General features: G+C 38.1%; 1 protein-coding gene across 8 annotated transcripts in view; it reads right to left on the bottom strand.

The window, feature by feature from the left end:
• lama2 (laminin, alpha 2) overlaps positions 1-12,168 on the bottom strand; it is a 206,846-nt gene that overhangs the window by 79,446 nt on the left and 115,232 nt on the right. For 5 of the 8 annotated variants that reach the window (XM_044376462.1, XM_044376459.1, XM_044376460.1 and 2 more), the window contains exons 22-27: positions 10,689-10,795; positions 9,181-9,453; positions 8,123-8,303; positions 5,018-5,154; positions 3,002-3,133; positions 1,713-1,817 (exon numbers count right to left, since the gene is read on the bottom strand). In XM_044376462.1, coding sequence (XP_044232397.1) covers positions 1,713-1,817; positions 3,002-3,133; positions 5,018-5,154; positions 8,123-8,303; positions 9,181-9,453; positions 10,689-10,795 — 935 coding nt within the window. The remainder of the gene's footprint in view (positions 1-1,712; positions 1,818-3,001; positions 3,134-5,017; positions 5,155-8,122; positions 8,304-9,180; positions 9,454-10,688; positions 10,796-12,168) is intronic. The other 3 variants (XM_044376465.1, XM_044376464.1, XM_044376463.1) reach the window with 1 other exon arrangement.

The following is a 12,168-nucleotide window of genomic DNA, read 5'->3' on the forward strand; positions in this document are numbered from 1 at the left end:
TACTGCACTTTGTAAGGAGTTAATTGATAAATAAAAACAATTTATAGCAATATTTTTGTAAGCATCTTTACTTTAATTTTAGAGCCTAAAACTTTTGCACAGTACTTTATATGATTTTTTTTTGCATGTTGAATGTGGCATCTTTAATTTTAGAGTTTCCTGATGTTACTGATGCCATAAGGAAATGCAGACATGTCACACTTCCTTAGATAGAGAAGTACAAACAGACAGACGGGTAACTACCTTAACAAGTCTCAGACAGCAGAAATAACAGATGAATAGAGAGACAGGTGACAGATCGAACGACTGTTCGACTGACAGGCAGTCCACCGCCTACCCGTTTAGAGTGAAGATGACACCCAGTGATCTGAAACCTCATTACAGGCAATGAACCAGGTGTGTGTGTGTGTTACTGTGTGTGTGAATGCAAAATTTTGTTTTAGCATTTGTCGCTGTCTATGTGGCATAATGTGATCAGCAAGTGACAGCAAAGATGAAAGGTGTCTCTAGTCTGGGTGTGTCATGTATTGAATATGTGCATGTGTTGTTTGTATGTGTGTGTGTGTGTGTATTAATGGGATCAGCTTGTCACAAGTGAGGATGAGAGGTGTAAAATGTACTGTATGCCTTATATGTGTGTATACATTAGGTGTGTGTGTCTGTGTGTGTGTGTGCATGTGTGTGTGTGTGTGTGTGAGAGAGAGAGAGAGAGAGAGAGAGAGAGAGAGAGAGAGAGACAGAGAGAGATAGATGGTGACAGATAGGATCAGAATATCAAATTCAGGTTTTCTCATATGGACCATTTCAATGCTCTGATTGCAACATACACACACACACACACACACAGAAAATAAACACACTCACAGGGTTGTGTGGAGTATATTCTGGCATTTAGATTTTGGAGCCCCATTCCCCTTTCTCTAAGCAGTTTTTACATTGAATGTGAAGGCACTGTATTACTTTTCAACAAAAATATTTTTATATATAAATGTTTATATAGTTTACAGACTTGTATCTGGCAGATGCCTACAAGTTACCACTTTAGTTGCTGAAATGCATGAATATCCATTTGAATAAATCATGCAGAATAGTACTGTATTACAGTTAGTATTAACCAAGTATGTTCCTCCAGTGGAGACAATTTTACCAGCATACAAAAACAATCTTAAGCATAATATAGATTCAAGTGCTGCAGATTCCTCAAGTAGGATTAAGAAAAATCATACTGGGTCTATTCGGTCTACAAATCAAGTCAAAGTCAAGTATCTCAAAGTCAAGTATCTCACCTCCTTGTGTCATTTTTTTCAATTGCGTTCAGCAGGACCATATAAGGATAAATCATATAAAGATGCATGGATGCTTTGCAGTGCAGTATCAAACTGCTACAGCGGCTTACAGTTAAAACAGCAACTTTACATTTTCTTGTAATGAGTTTGTGTTTGCAGCACTGACAGAATTAGAATAGGAAAAAAATATCCAATATACACAGTATATACACCTCCAAACATCTGGCAATGATACTACTTAAAAAAATCTATTCTGTTTTTCATAAATTTAACAGGGATTTACAGTGTGTGTGTGTGTGAGTATGTAGGCATATAGAGGCCGTCACACAGAGAAGCCAAATCTTTAACATCATTGGGGAAGGCCATTACAAGTAGACGAGTGAGTTTGTGTATGTGTGTGTATTTTTGTGTGAGTGTATGCTATACCTTGCAGCTACACTTCCCCGTTCGATCTGCGCAAGCACACACTCCTCTCTCCAGGTCGCAGGTCTGGCTGTCCGATCCTGAGACGTTACACTCACACTGGGTGCACTGTGGGAAATGTGGAAGCAGAAAACGCCAAGCTTCTGTTATCAACAACATTACAGGCACAGAGAGGAGCTACCAGAGTGTGTCCTAGCTTTATGCTTCACCAAACCATTAAAAATTCACTCGCAAAATGAAAATGTTGCCATTATCTTCTCACTCCCATGTCAAGTTGAAACATCACTGAAGTTCATTTGAACACCAAACACAGAGTTGTCCAGTTTTCCTCTCATTTGTCTGAAGTTCCAAAAGTGAGCAGAAATGACCATGAACTTTCAACACTGACTCAACAGTCAACAGGATCATTTGGTTCGTTTTATTTCATCACAGTGCAATTCATCAAGAACTTTTCATATCACTCTACCGTGAATACAGCTAGACAATAAGGCAAATATAAAAAATTAAATTTGATTATAAATGTATGCTCATTTTGAAGGCAAAGTAAATTGTCTCTGCTCCCTTCAATTCAAAAAGACTTTAATGAAACTGCCAGTTTAGCAGCCACGCAAAATTCAATAGAGTTTTGACAAATATGGTGGTTGCAGGGTTTCCACCAGAAAGGTTCTTCATACTATCTGCTCTGGTTGCCGCAGCCCCACTGTCACACACACCCCCCTTCTCTCTCGACTGCACACTTGCTATGCACTGAGATGTTCCTTAAAGGAGCTACTCTACTTGTGTAATACATTTTAGATTAGAAAACATCTTAACCTGGAAGACGACTCAAATTTCATTTTCAGGTCTGTTTGAAAAACTGCTGCTAAGTGGTATCAAGATTAAAAGATTCTCACTACGCTGAATTCCTTCGCTGTTGTTTTAAATCACACCTGACACTGTATGTTGTTGTTCATCTTTTCATTTCAAGTGGGGTACCTCTGTTGAAAAAAATACATGCTGAAGCTATGCTGAAAAGTTTGGCTTTGGTGTAAAGATGGTATAAAGATCAGTGGTGTGATGACACCGTTAGGCTTCTTTCAATCAAGCAGGAAACAAATGCTTTTAGAATGGATTTTAGCATTAAAAGCCTGAGTAATACCATTATCACATCTGTGGGAATCTGTCTCTCTTGTCGCACACAGACTCTCAGTCCCCAACGTTCGAATCCCATCATAGTCTCTCCAGTACCAGATAAAATAAAAGTACACTTCATAGTAACAGTAATATTTGTAGTACTCATATGGATTATTTACCTGAGGAAAGTCTCTGTATCCCAGCTGACATTCATTGCATTTCTCTCCTCTGAAGGAGTCGTGACAGACGCAGCAGCCTGTGTTGACATTGCACTGCTGGGTCACCGAGCCGATCACACTGCAGCCACACTCCTACACACACAAACACACAAACACACAAACACAAAGACAGAATGAACTTCAAGCAGATGTTAGAACAACTGACACAAACACTTTTTACATCATGTACAATGCAAGCATTTATCTTGGTCCCTTAGTGCAGTCAACAGTCAACCAAGAGAGTCTTTAAGCAGCACAAACAAAATCGTAAAATCAGTGAAGAGTTACGTTTGACTCCGTCGAGGTAGACGGTTGCATGTCTGATGTTCAAAAGGTCAAAATACTGTTTTTAGAAGAGCCGTGTCAATGAACAGAGCGTGTGAGTTACAGCACATGTATGCATGTATGTATGCTGTTGTGAGTGAAATCCCCTTAAAAACTCTCCCTGTTAACACCAATGGTTGTTGTAGCGCAACATTATTATCAAGGACAATTACTGAACAAACATTAGATTATATTAGATTTGACAAATGTCTCAATCAAACGTACTAACAACAACAAAATAGATGTTTGTCATGTTTGCTGCGGCAAAGTTGCAGAAATACAATCAAAATCAAAAGCTGAGAAGCTGTAAATGTCAATCTGAATCTGTATTATCATCTGTATTAGAGAAATTGTGGTAGAATCACAACATCTTCAGTGCTGCTGATGTAGATTTATATAAATTCTGGAAAGTTTATTAGCACTTGCAGGTAATTTTGAACTTGACCCAGTTTTTCGTTGTAAGAAATGTTGATTCAGTGACATATTATGTGCTTATGTTTGTATATACTCGGTCCTGATATGGCTTCTCCCCAAGTGTTAATCATTAAATTAAACATTTCATACTGAAGAATTTACTGTGCCCATTTTATTCTGTTCAAGTCTATTTCCTTTGTTGTACTTTAAATACTGTTCTGTTCTATGTTGTACCTCCCTGCTTTGATGTGTTTTACTTTGTTCTGTTGTCTTTGGCTCTTTTTTGATGTGTTTGTTACCACTTAGATCTGTTGCATCCCTCTTAGTTGTCCTGATGTCCTCTTCTGGATCAGTATGTTGTTACATTTACAGTACTTTCACATCCAAGCCTCTAACTGCTAATAGTGTGCTAGTAGTGTACTTTTAATAGTTTACTGTTATAGCTGCCTCTGGGCCCTTTGGTGAGATAGCTTCAGCGAAGAACAATTACTTTCCAAACACTTTGAAAAAAGTCGTGTTTTAAAAAAAAAAAAGGAGAGGAAATGGGAATGATAGAGTCAAAGAAAGAAAGGCGATAAAGAGGAGGGTCTACAGAGAAAAGGCCGTGTAAACAAGCACTGCGATGAGAAGAGAACAGAGTGTAGAGGAGGAAAGAGTGGAGGGAGGAAAATAAGAAAGACATAAGAGGTAAAAATGGAGCTAAAAGGAAACAATTAGACATCAAGAAGTAACAGTAAAGAAGGTAGAGAAAAAATAAAATAAAGTGATAATCAGCTGAAGAAATTATTTTTAAAAAGACAGAATTAGATAAAGACTTAATGTGTGTGTAAATTGTGACTAAATTGGAATACCTCATGTTTTATTTTCATTTTTATGATAAACTTGTCAGGTTTATTATTCTAGAGAAATACATTGAGCACACACAAATAAAGTCTATGTTGATTAAATATTTCACTCCTAGTATTATATCAGAAATGAGAAAAGTCAGGTTTTATCCATCATCACTGATGGTGTTCAAATTATTTCTGAATGTTGGAGAGTAAAATTACTCACAAAGGTCCAGTAAGCCACTGTTTTCCATTTTCATTCAGAACAATACATTTGTTAAAATGGCAAGCTGATGAATCATTAATGCCTATTTTTTCTGTCATCCTTCCTGTGTGTTTGCAATCTCTAATACACAAGTAGTTCACATATTTCTTAGCAACAACTACTACTGCCAACACCGTTTCAGTCTACCTTGCATCCAGTCATGATGTCATGGCCCCAGTGGTTGGGAGCACAGCGGTCGCATCTCTCACCGATGGTGTTCGGTGGACAGATACACTGTCCTGTGTTAGCATCACAGTTATTGCCCACATGACTGCACTGGCAGGCTGTGAGAGAGGAGAGGAGGAGAGAAAGTACGTTTTAAATTGCTGTGAATAAATTCTGAAGGAAAGTCAATGTTTTACCTGTCAAAAATATCCCTTAAAAGCTATTTTTAACATGTTTCTTCTAGTTCTCAACAGCGATTCGGTTTTTCTTTCACAATATGAAACATGCTGGCTATATCAAGATTACAAATTTTAAAAAAAATAATAATTTGTTTGGGATTGAGAACAAGGAAGTGAACTTGCCCGGTTTGGTTGGAGACTCAAACCTGGAGGACTAGTTGGACTGTTGTGAATTTGACATACAGAGAAAAACTGCCTTTATCTTATTAAAGTTTTTCACTTTCCACAGAAGTAGAAGTGAGAGAGAAAGTGTTAACTGCTTATTGGGGTGAAAGTTACATGCATATGGAATCATATGCCCTCATGCACTAATACATGCAAATGAAATAGTTTTGGTTTAATAGGAATTAAAAAGGGTAATTTATTGAGTCACTGCATAAAAATTGAGTTGTTTATAGTATAGACAGATTTATTTGTTACCAATTAACTCACTCGATCACCACCAGTCCCCAGCAAGCACAGATGCCAATGCCAGAGGACTCTTTTCCCTGCTATGTATGCTAGTTCAATTTAAATGTTAATGCTCATAAAATGTCATTAGCATTATTTTGTTAAAGTTTCCCTTAGCTGGGAACTGAATGAGACCTGAGTGGGACCTGAATGGGAACTGAAAGTTGTGTTTTATCTGCTGGTAATGTTGAAGTTTCAATCATTTTATTTTTGGAAACCACATGCCCAGAGCCTGGATTATATTTGTATTCTGACTTGTGTGCAGTGAATTCCCAGGAACATTAAACAGTAGCCAGCATATTATTCTTACAACCTGACCGCAGCACTGTGGTAGTGATCTGTAGATGAAAGAAAATAATTCCCCGTCCGATCTTTTCTTTCTGCTCTATGACTGAGCTTCCTGGCTTACTTCTTGGCTGTTCTTCTTGGCTGTCAATAGCAGTTGGCATCACTAATATATTGCATAATGAGATATGTGGGGAAAGCTATTCATAGTCATACTTGGGGTGAGTGGATGCTTAATCTTCATTTTGGGCAGCACAAATAAAGTTTGCAGCACCTGCTGCATGGGTTGTTGAGTTTATTGAGCATATGATTTAATAATTTGAACATTATAAATATATAATTTCTCTTAAAAAAAACACAATGACTGGAAATAGGCACTTAAAAAGGTGACGTAACCCTCAGGCAATGATAGAGCTTTTGCAAAAAAACAGCTAATAACAGCTAAATGCTTCCAGATAGATCAATATTTTTTCCCTTTACCACTATCAAATGTTTTTAAAATTATTAAATTAAATGTAAATACTCTAATTTTAGACTACATATTCTCATTTAGCAGAAATTATTCTACTCTTCTGTTCACAAGACTAATTCCATCTGCACTTGGTTCACATCCAACACCAGCTTGCTGCAAGTTGGACATCACTGACATGCTGTACAATTTGGGGAAACCTTGACCTTTAATTTGAGGTGTGAATACAGACACACACGCGACTGATTTAACTTTAAATCACTGCTTCTGGAGGATGAAACTGAATTATCTGCAGTGTTCAGAGTACTATGAATACCAATACCAAATCTAAAAGAAGGTAGAGTAATATATACGGTATGGTAATATAATATTATCAACTGAAATCAACAAAAGGAGCAATGCCCAATTACAGACTGCTAAAGGAATCTGAGGTTTATATATAAATGCAGTTGCCTGTTTCAGTGGAAATAGACACACATACATCCTCTAGTTGGTTTACTTATGTCCTTTGTTTTCTAAAAAGCATTTATTGATGAACCTGTTTGTTAACAGGTTTCTTTCTAAATTTGACAAAATTTGTTTTGATTCATTTAAATTTCTTCTTTCAACACTCTTCAAATACAATCGTCAGCTGTACGACTTGTTCACCAGCCAAGATGCATAAGAAATCTTTTAGCTCCATAATTTATTGGTCATGTCATTATTATTCTGTGTGTTCCACCTTCAAAGATGTTCATACCAATCAGCAGGCTAGTTTCTCTTGGCAACATTTCATCTTTCCACTGTCTAGTAGGTGCTGGATTTCGATTCTTCATTGCTTCCCTCCCTCCCTCTTTTCTTCCTTCCTTCCTTCTTTCCTCCTGTCTTTCATTTGGTCCTTCCATCATGTATATACAGTATATGTATTCATGGATGGGTATTTTGTTTGATGTATCTGTAGCTTTTGATACAATGTATATTTCATAACGCTGGGGAGAGTTGCTTAACTATTTATAAAACACAGTGTAATGTCAAAAATACATGATCATCAATGGCAATGAAATTATGAGTTCTTCATAATTTTTGCAAGTCTGACTTTTAAAAGATAGGAAGTTTGAGGTTCCTGCAGGAAACTGATGATATTTCAAACTAGATTATTTGCTGTGAAGGTGCAGTACAGATGCTAACTATATTGTTATATCCGTGTGATACTGTAACAAAAGAAATACCTACACTGACAAAGTACTGTGTTTCAAAATATACAGCGGCATTCAGGTAACTAAAGCCAAAGGCTGACATTCTTAATTCAGTGTTTTAACTTCGTCCTGCTTATGGGCAAAAAAGATTTTGTTCTGCAATAATTATGAAATTGGCCCACATGATGTGATTCATGTGGGCACGCAGGCATTTTTGACACGATACAACAGCTTTTTTCAAATAGAATTTTTTTGCAGACCATTAAGTGCAAACTTTAAATTAAAAAGAAATAAGAACAAGCCAGCAGTTTAATGAGGACAGCATATTGTGATTGCTGACATTACTCTTATTGCATATTACAACTACAGAACACATCTATATGCTTTGATTTTGTTCAGTGGAAAGACATCAGGGTAAGCTTACTTTTTAAAGAATCCCTCCCCTTTCTATCCCACTGTGTAGGCTTACGTGTGCAGCCGCCCTCCTGGAAGTTGAAGAATCCTCGTGAACAGCGGTCGCATTTGGGTCCAGTAACACCTGGCTGACACCGACACTGACCCGTTTCATCACAGTCAAACGACTTGGAACCAAATGAGTTACAGTGACACGGAACGCACTGTCCACCTGTGGTAATGCCGTGGGTCTGAGGCTGGAGACAAACAATTACAGACAAGCAGAGAGGTTACAATCAATCAGGTTGTAGACACAATCGAATTTGGAGAGGGGTCATTAAGGAGGTAATAAAGACATGCGGTGCACATTTTTTTTCAAAGGGACTGAATGGAAAGGACGAAGGGAACAAATGAGGAAATGAAAGGGTAGCGCTTTTGAGTTGCAGAGAATTTCAATCCTTGCAAGATTTTTCTGTTTAGAGGACAGTCAATAACTGTTTTGGGGCTTTGACAGCTGTCTGATGGCATGAAAATTCCTCCTTGTTGCTGCTAAGGGAAATACAAAAGACAAAGCCATGCATGTTCTTTCATCAGACTGGATCCCGCTATTCATAAAGTTCCTCTTAAGCTATAGTATGTAAGCAAATTCAATTTGAACAAATCTTAAGAAAAGCTGCCAAATAAAAATGTGAATTGCAGTAGGTGCAGTTCATCTGGATTTAAATAAATGTGTTATTTCCAAAAAAAAAATAAAAATCATGTACATCCTGATTTGCCTAAAAATCATGACATTTACAACACCAATCCAGGAACAACAAAAATCTTGTGTAACTTAAAGTGCTGACATTTTTTGGAACATGCTACTAAAATCTGCTTCCTTTGCACCTTACATCACTGCTCACACTAAGCAACATCTTCAAACTGAAATGTCTTTCACAGAAACAGCCATGCTGGTAAAACCCTTATGTACCACAATGTTTGTGACAACTGTGAAACTTGTTACATATATAAAATGTGTTTTAATCCTGTAAAGCTGAACCGCACACGTCAGTGCATCTATCACCACACCAAGAAAACAAACACACCCATGCTACTTAAAACACACCACCGTCATTCACATGCAGTGTGTGTTACCCCTGTCTTAGGCCTGTACGCCCCCCTGGGACAACCCCCTGTGCGGGACGACCCCCCCCATCTCTGCTGCACGGCTTCCATGGGAAAGCGCTCCACCGGCCGCCGTGTCTCCCGTCTCTCGTAACTTTGCCGACGCAGGTCGCAGCGTCGGCCCACGAAGCCGGGGCGACAGATGCAGCGGCCCTCAACATCACAGCGTTGAGAAATAGAGCCGTGAGGGCTGCAGCGACAAGGCATACACTCCTGACGCTCAGCATCCCACCAGCAGTTAGGCTGGACCAATCACAACGCAGATGGGTGGAGGAAGGAGGGGCAGACAGGGGACCAAGTGAGTGAATGAGAGAAACAACAATAAAAGAACCAAAAACTTTCAAATGTATAAATAACCATAGCCATTAACCTCACACTACAGGAGAAAAGATAAAACAATAGACTATGGATGGCTTTTTTTTATTGCAGTATCAGGGTATATGGTTTTCTTCCAGACATAATAATGTAACACTGCATCTTCATAGTCCTGCAGAAGCTATACAGTACATGTGTGGCCTCACTTTTTATGGTCTGATAGCTGAAGTAACAAAAACTGAGTTACTGTAAAATATCAAAATATACATAGAAGATTAATTTCTGATTGATTCTGAAGTCACTACATTCCTACAATTCTTCATATTTAAGGACAGTTCTTTAGGACCAAAATCCACAGCCCTCCTTCCATGCAAAAATGTATTTAAAAGTTTATTTTTAAGTTGATATGAGGCTTCAGCCATCCAAATTAGTCAAATCAAGGCAATACCTTTCACAGCTGCTGTCTTTTAGTGCCAAATTCTCTCTTTATGTTATTATCCTTTCACTGCAGCTGAACAGGAAAACACTGTCCACCAAGACACAAAGAGGGATTTCTTTACTTAAAAGACTGCAACTGTGGAAGATATCCAATTTATTTGACTAACTCAGACGGTTGAAGTCTCATATTATCTTCAGGTAAACTTTTGACACACATTTTTGCTCAAAATGAGGACTGGATTTTGGCTCCCATCACTTACAGTATAAACAGGAAGAATGATTACAGCGAGCAAACCCTGTTTCAGTGTTCATATGGGCACTTGACTATTGTTTTGAGCCAGACTTGAAAAAACTATGAACCTGCCCTTTAACACAGTCATAGTAGAGAAGTAAGTATAATTTGAATAAATCATCTTTTGACCTACCAGATACCTACCACAGTGCTGGTTAACCAAATAACACCTTTGATGTGAAATGGTAAGAAAAATAAAGCATTACCCAAATAAGAGCACGGTCACTAAAGATGTGATTGAGGTTAAAAACATTCAAGACCACAGGTATCCCATTGCACACATGTAATATTGCAGAATTACAATGAGAAAAAGTGACAGAATTAGAGCCATGGGGAATTAATAATAGAGGGTCTAGACAGGAATGCTGATGGTACCAGCAAAAATATTGGCAATATGTGTAAAGAGTGTTTGCATCTATGTCAGAATACGTACCATGCACTCATCACACTGTCGTCCAACCACATTTTCTCTGCACTGGCACTGGCCGTTCTCCTTATTGCAGACTTCAGATACAGAGCCATTAGTATGGCACTGGCAGGCTGCAGGAGAGAGGAGAGGAGAGGAAGTATATTATCATTCCATAATGGTAATGTTTGTAAATGTGGACATACCTTATGACAGAAAATTTTAACATGTTGGTGAATGTGTTTACTTCACACTACAATAAACCGGATAAGAGCTAAGATCCTGCTTAAGGTCTTCTTCAGGATTAGTTGTCGATATGCACTTTAATGTCCTCTTCATTGCACTTCAGAGAAAATCTTCTCTTCCCCAAATAGATTCTTCAGTCTAGTGGGCTGACTTAAATTTGCCTGATTGTATTTTGTATATAAAAAACCCCCATCTTAGATGACCAAGCAAGGCTACAACAGAGAAAAACATCACACTCTCATTAATTTGAAAATTTGGATTTGCCTTGTTTGCTCTGATGAAAATCTGGTGTTGAGTATGAACACTGTCAGGAGTTCTTTCTTGTGCACAGGAAAAACAAAAAAAAAAAGTAAAAACAAATTACAGCCCTACATTCAGACACAGCTGCAATCACCAGCACAGACTGCCTCTCCTTACCACCTCCAACTTAACTATACACTGAGAACAAGCCATTTAGGTCTGAGCTGCTCAGTGACGAGTAAATACATTTTGGACATAACATGCATTTCTATGTCTGCATTTATATTCTGGGGCTCTACTGGAATATCTCTGCATGAATTACAGTTCAAAAAATCCTTATTTATCTTGTACTGGCCCTTTATGCAGCCCCTCAGTTCAGCCTCTGTCCGCAGGCTGTTTCAGGAAGTTGCCCCATGGCTCTGGAGGCTGCATAAACAAACAGTAATAGCTGGATTTCGCTCTTTCTTTACTCGAAACGGAAACTTCAAGTGGACAGCACGAACAACCCGCGGAACAACCTTAACAACAATCTTGCCAACAAAGACTACAAAACAGGCGGCAGTTAGTGTGCATGCGAGAACGATATGATGTCAGTTCGATGGGGAAGTAGAGGTAACATAGCAAAGGATTCAGAGCAGGCTGAAGCCTGGGCTTTTGACATGAAGCTTTTACATATGTTCACCTCAAACTTTGGAACTTTGACCATGTTTAACATATACATTCAACATTATAACAGTATAAAAATGAAAATGAAACTTAAGGAGTTCTTTCCTTTTCTTGTGGATAGATTATTTACCTAAACATATGTGATATTTCTATACACTGCAAGAGGATTCTCATCTCTTACAAACCCATCTCTCTGGCACTGAAAATGGTTGCATAACATTCAGTCCATGACCTTTGTCATATGTGTGCAGTTTTTATGCTTTCTGAATGAGTTAGTTAAAGAAATATAAAACTTTTATTTATATACAGTAAGACCTTTCACATCTCTCTCTCTCCCTCCCTGTCTCTTTCTAAT

The sequence above is a fragment of the Thunnus albacares genome, chromosome 16, assembly GCF_914725855.1.
Source record: "Thunnus albacares chromosome 16, fThuAlb1.1, whole genome shotgun sequence".
Lineage (NCBI taxonomy): Eukaryota > Metazoa > Chordata > Actinopteri > Scombriformes > Scombridae > Thunnus > Thunnus albacares.